The 22502-nt window shown below is 34.4% G+C and overlaps 2 protein-coding genes across 6 annotated transcripts in view; one reads left to right on the top strand and one right to left on the bottom strand.

Moving 5' to 3' along the window:
• LOC106663842 (dmX-like protein 2) overlaps positions 1–22502 on the bottom strand; it is a 60166-nt gene that overhangs the window by 6943 nt on the left and 30721 nt on the right. For 2 of the 5 annotated variants that reach the window (XM_014388992.2, XM_024229778.1), the window contains exons 40-54: positions 8506–8607; positions 8250–8435; positions 7952–8176; positions 7714–7866; positions 7409–7641; positions 7174–7349; positions 6076–6209; positions 5785–6017; positions 5504–5725; positions 5168–5423; positions 4895–5105; positions 1906–2134; positions 1701–1825; positions 1498–1645; positions 1098–1154 (exon numbers count right to left, since the gene is read on the bottom strand). In XM_014388992.2, coding sequence (XP_014244478.1) covers positions 1098–1154; positions 1498–1645; positions 1701–1825; positions 1906–2134; positions 4895–5105; positions 5168–5423; positions 5504–5725; positions 5785–6017; positions 6076–6209; positions 7174–7349; positions 7409–7641; positions 7714–7866; positions 7952–8176; positions 8250–8435; positions 8506–8607 — 2690 coding nt within the window. The remainder of the gene's footprint in view (positions 1–1097; positions 1155–1497; positions 1646–1700; positions 1826–1905; positions 2135–4894; positions 5106–5167; positions 5424–5503; positions 5726–5784; positions 6018–6075; positions 6210–7173; positions 7350–7408; positions 7642–7713; positions 7867–7951; positions 8177–8249; positions 8436–8505; positions 8608–22502) is intronic. The other 3 variants (XM_014388991.2, XM_014388994.2, XM_024229777.1) reach the window with 2 other exon arrangements.
• LOC106663844 (clavesin-2-like) lies at positions 10569–20331 on the top strand. The gene is made up of 7 exons (XM_014388999.2): positions 10569–10675; positions 17345–17473; positions 17542–17698; positions 17759–18011; positions 18376–18486; positions 19784–19886; positions 20137–20331. The coding sequence occupies exons 2-7, from the start codon at positions 17350–17352 to the stop codon at positions 20277–20279; spliced, it is 891 nt and encodes a 296-aa protein (XP_014244485.1). The 5' UTR covers positions 10569–10675; positions 17345–17349; the 3' UTR covers positions 20280–20331.

Below are 22502 nucleotides of genomic sequence, written 5' to 3'. Positions count from 1 at the left end.
GTTAGAGCAACGGTGTGGGCTCGAATACCGCTCATGATGTTAATTTTTCTTTTCAACTGTCTTTGCATAAAAATTGAAAATAAAAATCACAAGTCCTTTCCCAGTCATTACTAGTTAGGATAAAAAGTTAAAAAAAGAAAATAGAAAAAAAAAGAATTTGAAAGAAAGGTTGAGTGGTTAGGGTTTCCAACTTGTATTTGCCACGCTAGCTATTCTGGTTTTGAATCCTGGATTAGCCCATGGAATTTTAATTGCATTGAAAATGCATTGTAATGATGTGACCCCTTGGGTGTGACACCCAATGGGTAGTGGGACGTTAAGCCCTCCTGTATGTACTTTGGAAAGACAATAATAGTACCTAAAGAAATTAAGCAACACCTAGGAAAGTGACCAGTCTTAAAAAAGAACAGTCTCCAGTGGAAAGTCTCCCACAGCACGTATAAAAAAATAAGCTCAATCCCCGATAGATCTGTTCATAAATGACAGTCGAGGTATTCATCATAGACGGCAAAAAAAAAAAAAAAAAAGACTAAAACTTTCAGGTGTTTGAACTTCAATGAGTGATGCCGCACAATTCTTTGAACATTGATCATATTTTGTTAATAATAGAAATAGTGAAAAATTGTTGCCTACATGCTCTTTAAAATTATAATGTTAACTACCTTAACTTTAACATAAATATTTATTTCAATTTATTTTTATTAATAATCATGAACAATATGTTTATTTCTTGTTATTATTACATTATTGATGTTATTTTAAATTTAAAAGTCATTAACATTTTAAAAATCCAGATACATTTTTTTAACATTGTGATATTTTATTTTTCTGTTTGTTTACTTAAATAATTGCAGTCCTTATTATAAAAATGGACACATGGCACAATATCCCCGATACAAAAAGAAAATTCACTTTAAACCGCTAGTGCACACAGCTGTGAATAAAATTTATAAAGCAAAAGACCCAAAACAACACAACAGTACATAGACCCCAGACACCACAATAGGCGTGACAGATTTATAAAACAAAAGAGAGTTGAAGTGATGGTTGAAGAAAAAGAGAGTGAAAGATATCTGAGATTGTGGTATGGGTCTTACCGGTGGGGGTTTAGCCCCGATTGCACCATTTCTGACACCTGATGTTTCTCGCTGACCCTACGCATTTAATACGGATTAAATTTAGTGCTGCCGCTAATTAAAACAGCACCATTTCATCAATTTCACATAAAAAATTCTCTAATACTGCTTGTAAGAAAAAATGAAACAAAGGTGATAATTAATGGAAAATGTGTTTAGACAAGTTAGTGTTCTTCATTGAATGAAAAATTTCCAATCAATTGAAAATTAAACTAATCAAATATTAGTAAGCAATGTTGTGTTTATTGTACTGAATATAAAATTACTGTGATATAAGATATATTAGAAATAAATAACGTGAAAAGAAACAATTTAAAATATGTTTGCTTAAATTGTAAAATGCTTGGATCAAAAAACTTACCATTGATGCGCCTCGTCCTGATTGGCCAGCCAACCCCGGTTGTGTATTCGTTGATGTACCACCACCTACTGGAGACGACTGAAGAATAGGCTTATCAGTGGGTGTCTGAATGACCAAAAATGAACTTGCTGGTATCAACTCCGGTTCCCTGTAGATAACATAAATTAGTAACATAATCAACGCTCACAAATGAACAAACTTACTTTATGCAATTAATTATGTCAAATTCGCATTCATCTTCTAGCCAAGATGGGAGTTCGAGGAGAAGTGAAATGTCCATTTCTTGTACTTCACGAGGAGTAGCCAGAGCAAGTAATCCTCCATTAACCTAGTTAATTTACAACAAATTAATAATATTTTTTAAGTAAAATTCACATACCACGGTAAACAACCACAAAGATTATTCACCTGATTAAGACAAAACGCAGATATTTGATCTTGATCTTTGTGTATTATTCTAAATGGTTCAAGCATCTGAGGCGTTTGAATGCCGTCATTCCCTCTGTCGCAAGTATCTGCAATCGAGCTGCGTGGACGTTTGCCGAATACGCACTTTATAAAAAAGTCCTGTACTAGTTCCTGTCTCACCAAATAACTCCATAGCCTTCTTGCTGGCGCTGCTGACCAATGTCTGGGACTGGAATAGCAAAGAATTACATTATGTTAAACCTTATATAACAAAACACAGGAAAATGTCTATCACATATAAGAAAGAACATCCAGCCTTGAACATCACAGTTTTTTATCCGACTACATTCTTAGGTATACATTCACTTTTCCACATCCAAAATGTAATTGTTACATGTAAACAATGTTTGTAAATCCCAGGCTCTGAAGATGATCTCAATAAAGATCGAAACGTTGGCATGATAAAGAAAATGTTTTTCTGAAACCTACATCACACCAGACAGCTTCTCACGATTTCTAAATAAATACCAATTAACGGTCACTAATTACCACACACATACTTTCTTAGGGTTGGAAAAATTCAAGTGCAGTGTAATCGAACCATGTCTAGAAAATATGAGACTCAGATGCTCATCTTGATAACATTTAAAAGTGTACTACAATCAATTATCAGTTCAGTTATTCTTGATTTGATTCTTATCTGATTTTGTCACAAAAAAAAGGCCCAAAATATAATATTTTGTTAAAATGTTCTTTAAAACCTTCATGCCTGAGTTATTGCTTGGCCTAGGCCACAAGTGCGTCTCTGTAACAAAATTTACTTATTAACTCAATCTCAATAGGTGTAAGTGTATTTAAATAATGTTATTGGGTGATGGTGAATTACTTAATAAAATATTTAACAAAATGGAAAGACAGGCATAGAGGTGAATATTTACACCACATTGTAGGTGATCAAGTTTCTTACGATGTATCGACTACGAATCAGCAGTTTCCCATAAATGAGACAAGTGTTTCATCAACTTCATCAGGATATAAAAGCAATATTGTTTGATGAAGTGGTTGAAAATATATGATATCGCTTTTTATTAGATTCTTGCCTTTGAAGATGATTATCAGGATCATCAAAACGCAATACTGTTTTACCAGTTAAAAATCAATTCCATGATCTAAAAACTTAGTATTCCAAAATTATCAATATCGCACCAGAGGCTTAGCCAGCCTGGGACATACCCCCTCTTTCAAGGCTTCTTAAACTGCCACTTCAACCAAGTCTCATGGGATGAGATCTTATGCACCCTGTTCAGGGTCATATACACACTCTGTCAGCAAGGACCTGTGATCCACACCGTCCCAAGTTGCGTACACAGTCTCATCAGGAAGGTTCATGCCTCAGAGGTCTCGCCAGCCTGAGGTCACACTAGACTGTACCAGGGAGACCGTGAGTCAGAGCCAGAGTTAGAGTGAGAACCTAAGTGACAGAGTCAGATCCAGTGATATCAATGAGTTCACCAGAAGTTCTTCCCGAGGAGTTTGTTGTCAGAGGGCCTCCTGCAATCTACCATTTTCAACATCTACAACCCAGCTTGACAACGTTCTTCCCCTGCATTAAGACTGTATGCTGAGCATTTATTCAATTAAGGCCTTTTTTCCTGGGGCATAAAATGGCGAAAATGATGCCTTTCTGGGTCACACGAGCATCTGGTGGTGTTACAAGCGAAAATGAGAGAGAAAAAAAACTTTTTTTTGCACTGGGGTGACCAGACTCGGCCAGAGACGAGGGTGCCCTCAGCAAGGTTGATTGAGGTCTGGAAGAGGCCGAAGATGCACGGGTGGCATTTGGAAGCTGAAGGAAGCCCAGCCAGGGCTCAGCGGGGACGCTGGTAAGGAGTGGGGCCCGACCGGCGTGAACAAGGACTCGAGCTGAGGGACTTTTCTCATCGTTGTGGAGTGGAGGGTTCGCGTGTGAGGGGAGAACTGCTCTGGTACAACAAGAAGAAGGACGTACACGAGGTTTGAGCTTTTAAGTTATAAGATTGGTTTCTGGACAGTTTTTTTTTTTTAAATTCTGAAAAGACTTGTTTTATTTCCTTTTTTTGTTTTACATTTTATTCATAATACAGAGGACATTAATATTTTACTTTCTTGTTGTGTTTTTATTTATTTATTTTATTTATCTTGTTATTTCACCCCGAGGGTTCACTGTTTTCCTAAAGGAAGAAAAATAAATAAATAAAAACAGTGTGGCGCTCGATTATTTCACTTTTGGAGACCAAGTGGCCACGGGAAAAAATCTCCACTGAGCCCCAGGTGGCGACCGAGTGAATTGCCAACGATCCGCCGAGGAACCGGTAACAGTGGACTGTTTGAACTGTGGGTGTCTCACAATAACTAACTTATAAAAGCGACGGACTTCTTTGAAATGGGAAGTAGAAGCTTGAGGAAAAAACATGATGAGACTGAAATACTGCCAGAGATTTATGTGAGCTTCTGTCTAGCAAAAAATTGTGCCAAAATTAGCTATAAAATATTTCATAAGTGACTCACAGCTATATCTGTACATTCATTGAGAGTTGATATAAAATAAATAAAGGCATTTTTCAGATTACAAAACTGAAAAATTGAACATGTTTTTGTGAAGCGTTGGAGTAGGCCTATATTTATAGAAGGGGCCTTTAACACGTTATATCTGTTTATTTAAGGATTTGGTTGATTCAATTAATTGCAAAAATATTAATTAGAAACGTAACAATTACTGAAACAAAATGACTTAATTTTTTAGAAATGGAAATAGAACGAAGAATTAAACAACCTGCGTTTGGACTAAACAATGCAACTTTTTTTTTTAAATTTGTAAAACTGGTGATTAAATTGTCTAATAAATTGTAACAAGTAGAAGCAAAGGAATGGTGTATCATTTTTAATTTACATTGTGAAAAATGTAATGGTCAAAAATTTTTTTAAAATGTTGTAATAAGTTTTAACGTACTGGAAAGGAGTATTTCCCTTTTCCAAAATGGATCGGTATTTCATAATGGCAGGTCCAGTCGGCTGCCCAAGTGGTGTGGGTTCTACGTAACAGCCTGGAATATATCGTGGAGGAGGTGGGCCTCGGGCCTCAAGGTCTTCTTTTAAAATCTCCTGCCACTGAGAAACTACTCTTAAAATCCCATGAATCAACGGGCTGCAGACCGGGAGCTCTGCAATAAAATAATATGATGATAATATAACATAGGTTTATGTATTTGAGGAGTATCCTTACCCTGTAAATCAATTCCTGCCACGGAAAGGAAGCTTTGGAGCTGATCATGGATAAGTTTGAGAACGGCTAATCTCATGATGGCCCAGGAATAACTGTTAGGGTTAGAATGTTCGGTATTCTCTTTATCTGTGTTGTTCTTTTTCTCTTTGGACTCGCCCTCAAAGACATCTTCTTCTTCCTCTTCACTCATATCACTTACATCAGAGCCAGCAGAATCATAATCAACATCCTGAGAGACTTCAACAGGCAATGTAGGCTAAGTAATGACAAAAAGAAAACATTTTGAAGAAAATCCCAAAAGGCAAACAGAAAATCCAAAAAATATATATTTCTTACTTTACTAAGAAAATATGAAATCATGGACATTTCTGGAGGAACAAATTGCTCTCTGTAAGTTGGCTTATCTTCCTTCATATTCTGACTTCCTGTTGGCGAACCGAACTGACCCAAGAGTTTCATGTTTAGTCGCATCCTTTGTTTTGTTAGAGAAGTGACTGTCGTCCACATGCCACTCTCATTTGGAATGCTCGCTTCTCTTTCAACGGGAGGTGTCCCTTGCTGTTTAAATTAAACGCAATTAGATTTTTACATTATAAGAATAAGGAAAAAAAAATTACAGTTTGAGCGACTCTTAATAGCTTTTTAACCCCGCCTCCAAACAAAATGGCCCATGTGGAATCAGTAAAATTTTGGCCACTTATCCTATACAGTATATGACAATCGCATGTTGCAAGTGCATATACTGCAAGGGACATATATGTCGCCACAAATGTTTCACAAAGAAGGATGTTCAATCTTGGCGTGTCGTCATCTTTTTCTCTGGCAAGGAGTGCTCGTAGGTTTGTCACGCCTGAAAGGTTCGTTACATATTCAGTCTGATCGCAAATTGTTCAAAAAATTAAACTAACCTGGCCATTTTGAAGGTTGAGTCGTTACTTGCAAAGGCTCGTCCACGGAGTATCTCCTCTTACGATTCTGACTCGCTATTAAATGACTGCTAGAATTTACAAAAGACAATGTGTCTAAGCCCGATGCCTGGAAACTGAAATACAAATGTGTCGTACCATGCTATCTTATTGAAATACTTAAATACAGCTATGGCAGAAAGACAGACACCTTGTAAAAATCATCAGCAATGGAATTTTTGCATCTTATGGTGACGATACGGCAGGACAATATAGTAATATCATCCTGCTGTCTTCCTTTTTTAAATCTGTCAAATGTGTTTTGTCATCTTCAGTGGTTGGCCTGCTTTTATTTTTCTATTTATTTTGGCAAGCCATCTCAATTGTAAACAATTAAAATGTGTTGTAAATAAGGAAATGATTGACCAGATGAACACACTGAAGATGGCAAAGTACACATTGGTTTATCTGATGAAAAAAACCAACAGAAAAGAAAACCAGGAGACAACTGGACTACACTAACAATTTTTTATATTTCAAAGATTTTATTGATTTTATTTTATTTCTAGTTTCCTACGGCATTTGCTGAGTATTAAATTAAGAAAAGATGAACTAAATCTTACAATGAGGGAATAACAGCTAGCTTAACTTTTCAGTTTAAAAGCCAACTGCAAAAAAATTGTGGAGGGATTGTAGGTTGAAAGAAGGCAGGGTGTAAAGTGAGAAGGAAACCCTAGCTGAGAGGAAAAAACAACACAGGAAGCATTTTAGTCATCACATGAGTCAATTAGTGGTTTTCTAATGCTTATTTAATGAATACACTAGATAAATTCTTCACGATCAGAATGATTGTAAAATTTGCTGAAAAAATATATGAGTCATTAAAAATATAAACAGAAATCCATTTTTTAACATCATTAAGAATATTATTTCCAATTTTCATGTTTGTAGAAGCTGTTTTTGTTAAAAAAAATAATAATTTAATAAATTTTAAATCAATCATAATACTTTTTGCCATGGCTGTTTGTAAGAAATTTTTTTCCAGCGACGGATTAGAAAAGATTAAATATTTGAAGTAGAAAAAAAAAAATCATTAAATACCTATCAACACTCAGTTTTACACTGCATGTATCGCTGTCACAGAGCGATTGATAAATACACGCAGATAGTGCAACAGCAAGATCCCTCAAAACAAAGACTTCACTGAGGTTGACACAGTTCAACGTTGGAGGTGTTCGCTGTTCTATAATAGCCTGAAGCATGTCATGTGCCAGTGCCTGTAATAATAAATGAATCAAAATTATTCTGACTATGATAAATGTAATGGCATAAATACCTGCAAGTGCCTGACAGGATCTGCAATGACTGTTTTGTTGCACGCTACACTGGCAGAGAGGAGTGGAAGTGTCGTTGGGAAGGGCAATGGCGAAAGGAGCTGCTGCTGCGTTTTCTCCTGCTGAAGTTCTTGTAAAAGAAGGACTAGTTCCATTCGAACAGAAGCTAATCCGCCTCCACTTGCCCCATGTAGGGAACAATAGCTGAGTAAAGTCCTAAGAAGGGTCTCATTTGCTAGAAGAAAAAAAAAGTTTAAATTATGTGAATAAAAATTATTCAAGAATGATGATTTAGAACTAGACAAACCTTTCAACCATTTCTTCCGTCTTGCTGCTCTTTGTACTTTAGCTTCGAAATCAGATTTTTCAGCCATCAGAATTTCATGTAAAGTAGGTTTTTCCTTGCTGAGTGTTGGTGTGTTACAATCTCTCACATCTTGAGCAGCCTCTGCTATGTCATCTTTTTTTAAAATAAAAACGATAGAGTAAGGACATTTAAACAAAAAATATATATTTCAATACTACAAAAAGAAAAAGATATTTACAGGAAATCTCATTTGTTTCAATATCACCAGGGCTGTAGTTGCATAACTGTCTAAGGGCTTCTACTTCCCTTTCAAGCCAAAGGTACAGATGATATCTTAATTGGCCACCATCGACTTCATACCCCGTAGCAAGAGTCGAAAGTTCTTCCATTAAAATTTTAAGGCAAGCCACAAATTTCAACTGCTGGGCCATTATGTCCATCTGGCCACCACTGGAATAAGGTTCTACAGAAGAAATAGTTAAATTTTACAAAAAAATAGTAAATAATGAACAATTTTTATAGAAAAACAAACAAACCAGCTGCTTTTGGTGATTGAGACGAATTTCGTAGTTCATCATTATTATCGCCAATTTTCTTCATTTGAAGCGGCTCATCTTCTTCAGACTCTTCGTTTTCTTCTTCATCATCCCAACCCAGATCGAGTTTATCATCTTTTTGCCCAGTTACAGGCTGTGACCAGTCTACAGTTTCCATACGTACTTCTAAATAAAGTTCATTTTGAAATTAACATCCCTTGAACATAGTATCAACCTTTGATTAGATAGTACAAACCATTTTGTTTTGAACTTTCAACAATGGGCTCATTCCAATTAAGTATTCCAGTATCTATCTGGAAATTGTGAATTTTTGATTTACTCGGACTGTTAATAACACCTGGAACACAAAAATTCATGAAAGCCAACATTTAATTAAACTTATAGAAAATGCATAAGAAAATCTTAAGAATTGCAAATAAAATTTATTTGTGAAATAAGCCCAGAATTATACATCCAACCAAGAAGCAATCATAATCTAGTGTCCCAATGGCCATCAAACAGCAATTTGCCATCAACTATTAAGCATCATTGCTTTGAAAAATTATACCCGACTTAAAAATTCATATTTTAAAATTACAGAAAATATATTTTTTAATAAATAATTTGTAGCTTGTATATCTAAAAATAAAGGTGTACATATATATTTTATTTTCTCCTGGTCACAACATTGACATTATGGCTAGGTTACACCTACCCGAAGGACACAGGTTAAGAGAAACCAGCCAATGCACTCAATATGAAGAATTAAGGAGCGAAGTGGTCTCAATCCTATCATCATATAAGGCAATGTGGCAGTTTTCAGGATAGGAAGGTTTAAATAAGGGTGGGGTAGAAGGGTTAGGATGAATTGAGAGCTTGGTGTGAAAAGTTTGGAAGACGGTTAAAATCAGTTCATTGACAAAAATAATGTTAGCTATGTAAGAAGGACTTTTGACAATGGATCTGAGTAGTTTTGATTGGAAGTATTGGTTATGCTGGATATTAATTAGCTTGTGCCACTCTGTATGTCCAAACTCCAAAGTTATCACAATAATGTGTTGTATAGAGGAGGTTGAATTTTGACCATAAAAAGTTGTGTCTTAAGTCTCGGGTTCAATGCCAGCCTGCGTTTAGAAAAGGGCTCAAGTTTCCTACTTAAATGAAATCAATTATTGACGTACAATGGAGGGCAAGATTCCAGTAAAAATGTACAATCAGTCAGTTTTGCCCTCCATTTTTGCACCAGTTTTTGATAAGCTCAATTGGATGTTGTTTGGATAGGACTCGGATAAGTGGTGTTGGTGTTTGGATGTCATGAAAGTCAGCAGTGTAAATGGTATACAGGGTGGGACCAAGAATGCTCCCTTGTGGCACGCCGGCTTCTATTGGTCTGACATCTTGATTTTCTGTGCCACACAAAACTCTGAAGCAGTGAATATTCTAGAATAAGTTATTATGGGATAGGTAGGAAGCGTTTAGAGCTTATAAAAAAAGAATGCCTGGGCTGGTCTGTTTTTTCAGTAAAAATTTTTTGAAACGTTTTGATCAGTTTAATTTCTAGTTTTGTTTCATTGTTGCAATCAGTGAAGTTCAGAGCTTCCTGTTTTGCATAGATAATTTTTCTTTTATTAACTGTCGGTTTTAAATGGAAAATGTATGTAAGAACGTGGTCTGACAGAGACCGGTGTGTCAAAAGAACGGAAACGTCCATTCATCACAGCCATCAGCATCGGCGCGATAAAATTCTCAAAGCTTAGTAAGAATTTGCTTTTACAGAAAACTATTAGTGTGAAACGGCGACAAAATACCGAGAAATGTTGAACTGGCGAACAAGAATTTAAGTGTGGATTAACTTTTAACTTTTTTTGTAACTTAGTTTCACCCACGAATCAGAACTTTTCGCCTCTTACGAATTAACAACTTGGCGTTTATTAGAAACTTACGGCCGTTTTGTTTTTAAAAGAAACATTGTATGTATTTATAAAAAGAGTAGACAAATTGTTCAAAATTTTCAGTCAATTTGGAAGGAAACAAAACCAATCTGTGCAGTCATAATGAATGCTTTGCAGTCTGCTATTTGAAACTTCAATATATCATTGCCACGAGAAAATTCTTTTCGAAAGTCATCCCAACATCCCAAGATTACCACAATTCTGGGAGGCCGTTCTAAAAAAAATAAATAAATAAATTCGAATCTTAAATTTTTAGGCGTGGCAACTGTGTGAACGAGACATGTTTTTAAGTTTCAACCACCAAGTTAACAGAATTAAACGAAATTTGATGCTATTCAATTTCACGAAGTATCACGAACACACACAAGTGCAAGTTCCCCCTCTATTGATGAAACCCGAGGACAAGGACGTCTACACGCGCACAGTATGTTGGCTTAGCGGCTAGGGAACCAGTTTAGAGACAAGTCTCAATAGGTAGGTATTAAGAATATTCATATTATTAAAAACAAATTCACAATGAAGTAAATAACTGTTAAATTTATATAAAGTTTATTCATAAAGTTTAAAAAACAATTATTTACAATGTAAGTTTATACACCAAACCTCTAACGAATACAGCGCAAAATTACCTATAAAATAAATAATTATCTTGCCAAATACCAATGGAATGGTAGAAATATTGAAGAATTCCAGCATAATATGACGTTGTATCCAATTGTTCGTACGTGTGCTTTTTTAAAGTCATTACTGTCGTAAACTTTGTGCCGGTATTTTTGTTTTGTGTTCTTTGATGTCTTGAGGACTAAAACTGAGAAGTTTTTCATGTTTTTCCAGTCGGTAATTATGCTATTTTACCGTAGCGAAAGTAGTTTTATTTGTGAGCCGATTCGCTAATAAATTAAACATACGGAGTAAATATCGGGTTCGAATCCCTCTCGTGCCATTAACTTTTTTTCATCTCAACTAAAAACTTTAATTAATTGTACGGAGTAAAATCAATTAATTCCAAACTTATCCTTTAACGGATCGACAACTTATATCAATAGTTTAGTTAAAAATGCAGAACCAATTTACAGACATATGTAGTTATTAAAAATATTCATATTATTAAAAAAAAGGACACAATGTAGTAAATAACTGTTAAATTTATATAAAGTTTATTCATAAAGTCCCAAGTTTAAAAAAATATATTTACAATATATCGATTAGGTTTCGTGGTCCGATTGACCAAATAAATTCTTTTCAATTAATTAATCTTTACGTAAGGTATTAGTTGAGATAAAAAAGTCAGTGTCACGAGCGGGATTCGAACCCAGGACCTTCGGCTAAATACTCTACAGCTCAAGTTGTACAGCAGCGGGGTATAGCCAAAGGTCGTAGGTTCGAATCCCGCTCGGTAACACTCACTTTTTTATCTCAACCAATACTTTACATAAAGATTAATTAATTTACAATATATTTTATAAACCAAACTTCTAACGAATACAGTGCAAAACTAACTGTAAAATAAATAATTATCTTTCCAAATACGGATGGAATGGTAGAAATATTCAAGACATTCCGGTATGAATTTTCTAGGTCATACGAATTCCAGCATAATATAACGCTGTATCTAAATGTTCGTACGTGTGCTTTTTTTAAGCCACTACTGTCGTAAAATATGTGCCGGTATTGTCTTTGTTTTCTATTCTTTGATGTCTCGAGGACTAATGAGAATTTGTCTACGTTTTTCCAGTCGGTAATTACGTTATTTTACCGTAGCGAAAGTAGTTTTATTGTGAGCCGATTCACCAATAAATTAAACATACAGAGTAAAATCAGTTAATTCCAAACTTTAACGGATCGACAACTTATTTCAATACTCAGTTAAAAATGCAGGCTTTACGTGGATTTTTGTTTGCCTTTTAAAACAAATAACTCTTTTCATTGGCTGAAAAAAAATGTCAACGGTTTAACATATTAGGCGATTAGTTCATTCACACGATAAGAAAGACAAGCATGATAACAAATGGAACAAAGCCTATCTTGAATCATGTAAAATTGAAAATGAAATTTTATTAATTTATTCCAGTTATTCCAGTTAAGATAAGGTAAAATGGTGATCGCATGGAGAAAAGATCAAAAACGTGCCGAGCTTTCGTCGTATTTAAATTTACAAAACTTGCTTGTTAACTTCAACATTTGTAAATTTTAATCTGGACAATTACTACCCTGAAGGTGCTATATCGAAAGCTCGGCATGTTGCTGTTTCTGCCTGACAATTCTGCCTACTAATACAATTTCAAAATTTACTACTAGAATTCAAGACACATTAAAGGCTTATTTCGAACTGTCATGAATTTAAGCCGGAAAGGAAAATATTAACCGTTTCAACCTAATAGACCGGCCTAAATAACAAGGGCAATTAAGCAATAAATGGCCCGGGCTGGAGAAAATAATTTACTAGTTAAACCCTAAGAATTAATTTGTTTTATGCCTTTTGTTGGATTGTACCGTATTGTACCATTGGACCATATTTCCTATATGACATTTTTAGTCTATTTAACAATCTACAACAACCACAAACAGATGTCAGTTTGTTCATTACTCTTTTCTACTTGACATTGACTTTTATAGATTTTCATGCCAAAATGTTGCAATGGTTCTATTAAATTATTGAAAAGTGTTTTTTTCTTCGGATTTTTCATTCTGTATTGGAAAAGTGTAAAAGAAACATGTAATGACAATTAACTGTATTTTTCAAGCCGGAACGATAAATAATATTGACGTAAACTTTCCTTTTATAAAGATGGTTTTCTGATAAGTTATGTCTTAAAAGATTCATTTCATTGTTAAATGATTCAAATTATGACGTTATTCTTTTATGCTCCGCCATAAAATCCTTATATTCACGGTAAATAAGATTTTGAATCGTTTTATATTAAGCTTTTTGCCTTCTTGTATTTTATTAACGTCATTAAGATGTGCTGCTGTAGTAAGATAAGCGATATTTAATAAAATAAACAGACAATACAATATTTCAGAAAATGTTCAAGGCTGGAACTTTTGGATTTATTACTTGAACTCAAATCCAGACAATTTTTCTTATATCGTTTCTCATATAGATTTAAAACTATTTGGAGATGTTCAATAAAAGTGTAAATACTTTTTTTGACCTATGTTGCCAACATTATGACAATTTAGATAAATTAGGGGGCCATAAAATTCCAAGCGCGAAGCTTGAAATTAAAACACAAGACGTACAACGTATTTTCTACACATATTAAACAAACATTTTTAAATATTAATTTTATGTTTTAATTACAAAATAAATTGCTAAATGAAATTAATTTAATAAAGACACTATACACCCAATTGCAGTTGTATTATATCGATTTTACTGTAGATTAAAGTTTGTTGTTCCAATTTTTCAGATTTGGGTGAATTATTAAAGAAAATAGAAATTTATTAAATAAAGATAATTTAGAGTATAAGGATTGAATCGAATTAAAAGTACAAGCGCACTACTGAAAGTGTTAAGACAGTTTTTATTCTTAGGTTTTCCTATGAGCTTATCAAGACAGTTAAAAAGTAGAACGAAAAATAAAAGGTCGTCTATATCCAAGGTTTTGTGATTTTTCAAGGAATATTGTAACAAAAATGACGATATATGAATTTTTTCGAGTTTCACTTGGTCATGCTGAAGATATTTGTGTCAAATCCTAAATACGCCTCCTTTCCCCTGAAATCTTGAAAAATAAACACTCACGATCTATTTTTAATCTGTGAAACAACATTGTTCGGTCAGTAGTCAAGAAGGCATGAAAGAAACGAAAAAGGTTTAGGAATTTACAAAAATCTCGTTAAGGTAATCCAATTGAAAGTGACCATCCAAGTCTATATTTGAAGCTTCATGCTGAACTATTTTTAGTAAAATACTAGTACTATTTCCATTTATATATTTTATTATTGTTATGTACCTTATTTTATACCAGAAACAAATATCTTTCACTAATGATTGTACGTCGATACGCCCATCATCGATCACCAACACTTTTTTTTGCTTTAACTTAATGTATAGTATATTATAAGAAATATACAATATGCCATGAAGGAAGATAGAGGTCATGTTGCAGACAAGAGCTGTCAAACAGGAAAACTTAAAGGAATTTTCAAAATTTGGTATTGTCTTTTGTTTGTCATAGTATTAAGTTTTTGAACCTCAGAATCCAGGACGCACCAAACTACATTAACAGTAGTAACTTTATTTTACACACATTTACACTGCCTGCGATGCGATATGGCCCGTTTAGAAGCAGAAATCGCAAAGATAGTAGCTGTCTTTCACTTTGCATGCTGCAGCGCGCATCTAGTTTAAACTGGGTGCGCTACGATCCGATATTTCGTGATTAGAAGCTGAAATTGCAAAGAAAATAGCTGCCATTCACTTTGCATGCTGCGTCGTGCATCTACTTTGAACTAGCTGCTATGCGAACTGATATTTCGCGTTTAGAAGCAAAAATCGCAAAGAGAGTAACTGCCATTCACTTTGCATGCTGCTGCGTACATCTAGTTTAAACTGGGTGCGATGCGAACTGATATTTCGCGTTTAGAAGCAAAAATCGCAAAAAGAGTAACTGCCATTCACTTTGCATGCTGCAGCGCGCATCTAGTTTAAACTGGGTGCGATGCGAACCGATATTTCGCGATTAGAAGCAGAAATCGCGAAGATAAGAGCTTCCAATCACTTTGCATGCTGCAGAGCGCATCTAGTTTGAACTAGCTGCTATGCGAACCGATATTTCGCGTTTAGAAGCAGAAATCGCAAAGAGAGTAACTGCCATTCACTTTGCATGCTGCAGCGCGCAACTAGTTTAAACTGGGTGCGCTACGGACCGATATTTCCCGTTTAGAAGCAGAAATCGCAAAGATAGCAGCTGTCTTTCACTTTGCATGCTGCAGCGCGCATCTAGTTTAAACTGGGTGCGATGCGAACCGATATTTCGTGATTAGAAGCTGAAATTGCAAAGAAAATAGCTGCTATTCACTTTGCATGCTGCATCGTGCATCTAGCTTGAACTAGCTGCTATGCGAACCGATATTTCGCGTTTGGAAGCAAAAATCGCAAAGAGAATAGCTGCCATTCACTTTGCATGCTGCTGCTTGTTTAAACTAGCTGCCATTCACTTTGCATGCTGCAGTGCGCATCTAGTTTAAACTGGGTATATTTCGTGATTACAAGCTGAAATTGCAAAGATAGCAGCTGTCTTTCACTTTGCATGCTGCAGCGCGCATCTAGTTTAAACTAGGTGCGATGCGAACCGATATTTCGTGATTAGAAGCTGAAATTGCAAAGAAAATAGCTGCCATTCACTTTGCATGCTGCGTCGTGCATCTAGTTTAAACTGGCTGCTATGAGAAGCGAACCGATATTTCACGATTAGAAGCAGAAATCGCGAAGATAAGAGCTTCTAATCATTTTGCATACTGTAGGGTGCTATCTTGTTTAAACTGGCTGCGATTCTCAATTTTTTTCTACATTTCGATTAGGAAAACAATAAATATAAAGTTTTATTAAACAATTACTTGATTGCATATATGCTGTATATTTACAACGAAGAACCTACTTGTGTTTAGTTAGTTTAGGCGAATTCTTTCCTGAGTCTTTTGTCTCTTTAGAGTGTTTTTCTACAAATATGAGTCTTTAATTGTTCCTTTCGTTAATTACTCCTTTTTTGTTGCAGTTTGAAAATTTTCAGAAGGGTTTCTGGGTCTACGAGTATTGTTTTGACATAGCATCGCGGGAAAATAATTCTGATATGCTAGCCAAGGGTACTGCAGGTCACGGTCTGGAAGGTTTTAGCTTCCAGAGGATGTAGTTTCCCTTTATGTGAAATTTTAGCGTGTTACAAGTTTTTCTTAACGGAAAGTCGAGTTATGCAATTATTCTATTGAAACAAAACTAATCTTTCCTAACGATATATGAGCCTTTCTGACCTCGGTTATGCTTAAATAAAAAGTGGTGCAAGGTGCACTCATGGTGGAAACATTGAAAAATATAGGAGTGAAACAAAGCCTTGTGAAGTTCCAGAAAAGCTAACAGATCAATGTAAATTTTTGACGCAATGTAACTCAGAACCTCATCTAGATGGGGGGGGGGAGCAACAAAACGGTTTAATTTACATTTTAGTCTGTAATGCCAGGTTTTGTTTTCTCTGCTAATCTGGGCTAAACTGCTTCAGTAGAAATAGGGAGAATTGTAAAACACAGTTTGGAAAGGAACTATTTTTTAAACTTTTCTGCCTATCATAATTCTAGGTTTTGGAATAACGAAATCTTAAGAAGCAATATTGTAGATAAACCAAGAACCAGAAGAAACCAACCAACCACCAGAAAGAAATAAGAACCACTTCTTTTTTTTGGAAGTTTGATTATAGCAATAGAAATTTCATCGTGCCTTTTAATAAAAAAAAACCTTTGTTATTTTCCTTGATGCTGTACGTAGGAAATACCTGAAAATTTATATTAACATCCCTTCCGCAGATTGAAAACTTGAAAAATAAGATGCATTGTACGCGTAGTACATATTAGCTATAAAAATTGAAAATAAAAAGAGGTCGTGAAATTTATAAAATATTCTCAACGCAGGATAAATTGAAAGATAAGCATTGAAGATGTTTATGTCAAACTACATTTTACCAAAAAATTTGAAAAAGTTCCAACTTTCAAATAGTTCATGTTGGGAAGTTCTTTAATTTTCTTCTTTTCTTTAATGTTACGTAAACAAAAGGATTGTGGCATTACAATTTTTTTAAATATATGTATTAAGCTAGATTCTCAAAGTTAAAAACGACGCTAGATTCTTTGCGCTAAGCCATTAGAAGAACCTTCGAGGGATTCTTTCAATTTCATATATCTCATAATAATTGTAAATATCTATGAAAATTTTAAAAACAATACCAATGAAAAATTGATTATAAAGCTTTTCAAAGTAAGATTTTTTTTCAAGATCAAGAAATAAATACCGCAAAAGTTTTCTTTCTTATAAAACCTCCCGAGAACATACATTTCTACAGAAATGACGCGCTTTATTTTTTGGAATATTCCAATTTTTTGACTTTTATAATATTGTCAAGACAATAATGAAAGTTTTATTCGTTAAAGTAATAATGGAAGCATACTGGAAAGTCAGTTTGGAAGAGGAGTTCAAACGTAATAAGGAACTGAAACAAGATGACCTGACGTTGATCAAAGACTGGATGAGCAAAACACCACATCTACCCAAACTTATCGGTAGGAAGTTCAAAACAAAACCGTCTTTCCAGAGAGTTTCAATGTAAAATTTAAGTTTGAATTTTCAGACGTTCAGATAGTTTTGTTTCTGAGAGCGTGCAACTTCAGCCTCGAAAGGACGAAGGAGGTGATCGATTTGAACTACACCATGAGGACCAGGCTTCCGGAAATGTTCGCGGACCGAGACCTGAAGCGAGACTGGCTGCAGAAAGCCATGGCAAATATGTAAATCTTAGGCGAATTCGATAATCCTGATTTATAATATTTTAAACCTCTCTATCTCAGGAATGTAACATTCATGCCGAACAGAGACAAACACGGTAACGTGGTTGTTTTATACCAAATAAAAAAGATGGACATATCCAACTTTAACATGGAGGAATACGCCAAATTGACTTTTATGCTCCAGGATATGAGCAACTGCATGCTCGGATCGGCTCCTGGATACGTTTTCATCCAGGACCTTCAAAATTTAACCTTCTCAGAAATACTTCAGTGTCCTATATCATCAACGTCCAATATGTTAAAATTCACTCAGGTCAGTATTAAAAAAATATATATATAGATATAAAGGTAAAAAGGTTTTAATAAAACTTAAGACTCTAACTTAAAAAGACCACAATAATCAGGCATAGTAGAGGGCATTGTTTCTTGTGGACTCTTAACAATTTATTGACCACATTCAATTTCATTTTTTACAAGGTGCATTTTTCGGCTCAATTGTCTAATTTCGTACGTGAATTTTTTGAAAAAAGAATTGACCCACTTAGCCCATCGATTATTAACGAGGCTTTCCGCATTGCAAATGAATAAAGGCCTTTTTCAGTTGTACGAGTTAACCGTTTCGTATTAATAAACAAATTACATTAATTAGTCATTAATTTACATTATTTGTGTTCTAGGAGGCGTCTAATTGTGTCATAAAGGGTCTCCATTTCATCAACGGTGGCATGGTGATTGAGAAATTGTTCGCGCTGATGAACCCATTTCTCAAACCAGACGTTAAGAAATTGGTAACGTTAATTTTTATGTTTATTGCTGATTTATATACATATTTTTTCAATTTTAGTAAGTCAATAAAATCACTCCAAAGTTTTACAGAATATTGGGAAATTAGAAAACAAACATTCACATGATTTCAATTAATTAATCTTTATGTAAGGTATGAAAAAGTCACGAACGGGATTCGAACCCACGACCTTCGGCTAAATAAGTAAGGCTCTACCCACTTGAGCTATCGTGACACTGACTTTTTTATCTCAACCAATACCTTACACAAAAATTAATTAATTGAAATAGTTATTTGGTCAATCGGACCACGAACTATAATGTATTTAATAAGTAAAATGAAGTATATCTTCACTAAAGCTCTCTGTGGCCATTTCATTTGTCGCCGAGAATCGAATAGATTACACAACATTTGAAAAATAACAAAAAGGAGGGAAAATTCGAAAGCTGGGTTAAGATGGTAAGTTGGTGTCCGAGTGAATCGAAGTCACGATAGCTGAAGTGGTAGAGCAGAGCGGCGTATTTAGCCGAAGGTCGTGGGTTCGAATCCCGGTCGTGACACTGACTTTTTTATCTCAACCAATCTTACATAAAGTACAATTAGTGTTAAATGTCAGGATTTGTTGATATTCAGGCGATTTCCTTATTTCTCCATTTTATATTTTAACAGACAAATGTTTACAATTAGTTTTTTTAGTTAGCTATCTTGACTTCGATCTACTCGGACACCAACTTCCCATCTCACCCACCTTTCTAATTTTCCCTCCTTTTTACCATTTTTCAAATTCATGTAATCAGGATTCGATTTTCGGTGAAGTGGCCACGGAGAGCTTTAGTGAAGATATACTTCGTTTTATTTATTAAGTTAATTATTGCTTACTAGTCATGACACTAACTTTTTCATTTCAACCAATAACTTACATAAAGATTAATTAATTGAAAGAAGTTATTTGGTCAATCGGACCACGAAATATAATGGATTCACACGAATGTTGTTTTTCTTTGTCTTTTTTGTGGGTCTTGTTATGTAAAGATGTTTTAAAATAAAATTTACGATTTTTAAATAGAGTATTTTTTATTTCTGCACATTATTCTTTTTAAAAAACTTAATATATTTTGTAATTAATAAACGAAATGTCGTAACCTTGTGGACATAATTTAAAAACACCTTCACATAATAAGGCATAAACAAAATAAAAATAAAACCATCCATAAAAGGAAAACGAAGGAAAGATGATTTTTGCTGTATGTAAATTGAAGTACTAAATGTTGTATAATCAACGTGTAAATATTTTTTTTCAGATCTTTGTACATTCAACTGTTGATAGTATGGTTGAAGCAGTCGGCAAAGAGGTAGTGCCATCTGACTATGGCGGTACCGGGCCGTCTTGGAAAGAACTTAACGGTAAATGGCATCCATTATACATATAAGTTTTGTAAACCGATTTGCGTGAATTCTGTGATGTTAAGGATAATAAATCCGTTTATAGAACGGAAAAATTTATAACAGTGATATGAGAGATCACTCGAATCCTTTCGGTTTACCACGTTGGTGGATAATAAAAGGGGGTATTTTTAGCCTTAAGACTAAAGTGATTTCAAGTGTTTCGGATCTGAATTTAGTAAAATTAACGCAATTTTTTTTTTGAATTTAGAAAAGACGATACAAGATCTCAACGAGCACCAGCAGTATTTTTTCGAAGAGATGAAGCAGAGGGTGGTCGAAAAGAAGAGGACAGCTAACGAGTTGAAGGAATACGGGATTCAAGGGTCGTTCAAGAAGCTAGAATTAGACTGATCTGTTATTAATAATTACTGTGTTATAAAATATAAACTGTGGTTTCCAAACATCCTCCTTTCACTTGACGTCCAGATTTCAAAATTAAACACGACCCACAGAAAGGGAAATGCAAGTTAAAAAAAATATTCGGTGCGTGAAATTAGTTTCTTCGTTTCGCAAGGCAACACTCTGTGAAGATAGCATGGCGATTCTTTATGTAATTTATTTTGTTTATTGTTAACCGAAAGTAGAGCAGACGTCGAGACCTTTTCGGCAGATCCATGCTCACGAAAAGTCGATTCTACGTGACATTTACAACTTACTGCTTAGATTTTCAAAAAAGTCCTCCTAGTTGAAAAAAACCCTGCGTGGCCAATACGTATAGTTGTTAATTAAAAAATTACTTTTAACTGAATATAATAGTCATATTTTAAATGAGACCACAGAAACAGAACAAAATTGTATAAAAATTGGTTATGTATTATTTATATATGGAAAATGAATAAAAAATAAAAAACAACAGTACATTATTAATGAGATTATCAATGTTTGTTTATACAGGTGTTCGCCTACTCGTGTTACAAACTTAGCCATTAGATTCTACATTCAAAACGGAACCAAAAAGTACTAATCAACTATGGTTCGAATGTCTACAGTTTCGGAGTTATTCCACTTTTTCTGATTTTTTCAGATTTCACGACCTTGCTTCAAATAAGCCATAACTCCAAAACTAAAAGGTTTTGGTCAAATCCGCTGATGCCATTAAAACTGCGTTTTATTTCCAATAAGATGTGATAAATACTAAACTTGTAAACGTTCGTGAAATAAGCGAGACTTAAAATTTTTTTGTTTTTCAAAGTTGAAAAACTTACTATGGTAATTCTGAACTACTATTTCCAAACCTATAGACCAGGAAATTTCAGAAAACGTACTCCATTTAATATCCTTTTTAGTGGTGCAATTGCTTTTTTAATTACTTTTTCCAAAGATGAAGAAATTGATGAAGGAAAGGAAAAGCCGTGGTTGAAGGATTGGTAAGGTGGAAAGATTAAAAATAATCTATTATATTTAGTGGTCTATTGACCAAATTACTTCTTTCAATTAATTAACCTTTTTATGTAAGGTTTTGGTTGAAATGAAAAAGTTAGTGTCACGAGAGGGATTCGAACCCACGACCTTCGGCTCAATACGCGGCTACTCTAACTACTTGAGCTATCGTGACTTCAATCCTCTTGGACACCAACTACTCATCTCAACCTAACCTTTCGAAATAATAATAATAAAAAATAAAAACTTAAGGAAATTTTGAATGAATTTATTACAAGTTTTTTTCAATTTTGATTCGAAATGCTCTCCACCCTCCGCAATGTATTTTCGACGCGCTGTTGTCGCATTAAACCCGCAAAACTCATACATAAACTGTATATCAGCGTATACTTCATTAGAAAAAGTAGCCATAGTGTTAACAAGATATCACATATATAACTAAAAACGTTTTGAATCTTAAAACTCTTTTATTCTGGAGAATAATAATACTATAATCATTCGGAAATCGTGAGATGCGGTCTGGTGAGATGTAAGTTTCAGAAAAAAATCTTTATCGTGCCAACGTTTCGATCTTTATTGAGATCATCTTCAGGGCTTGGGATTTACAAACATTGTTTACATTTAACAAATACATTTAGGATGTGGAAAAGTGAATTTATACAATGCAAAATATATTTTTTATATTCAATCAAAGTATTTCTACTCACTCAGTGTTTGTTTTCTGCTTAATTGTGCCATTCTCAGTCTCACTGGCACTCTCAACACGACACGCAAGAATGGCAATATAAAAAATATTTTTTGCATTCAAAATTCACTTTTTTCCACATCTTACATGTATTTGCTAAATTTAAACAATGTTTGTAAATCCCAGGGCCTGAAGATGATCTCAATAAAGATCGAAACGTTGGCACGATAAAGAAAATGTTTTTCTGAACCCTACATCACACCAGAACGCATCTCACGATTTCTGAATAATCATCGACTAACGATCACTAACCACCACACAAAATACTATAATTCTTGAATCAAAGTTGCAGGCGTGTTGGTAAATAAGTGAACACTTGCACTATATCGGTTTCGAACCCAAATTTTAAAAAAAAGTTTAATAAATTAATTCAAATATCCTTGAGTTTTTTTTTAAATTTTCCACCTTACCCTCAGCGACGGTTTTTCCTTTCCTTCCTCAATTTCTTC

Source organism: Cimex lectularius, unplaced genomic scaffold (genome assembly GCF_000648675.2).
Source record: "Cimex lectularius strain Harlan isolate CLEC.00 unplaced genomic scaffold, Clec_2.1 scaffold41, whole genome shotgun sequence".
In the NCBI taxonomy this organism is placed as follows: domain Eukaryota; kingdom Metazoa; phylum Arthropoda; class Insecta; order Hemiptera; family Cimicidae; genus Cimex; species Cimex lectularius.
This window is presented reverse-complemented; position numbering and strand designations above follow the sequence as displayed.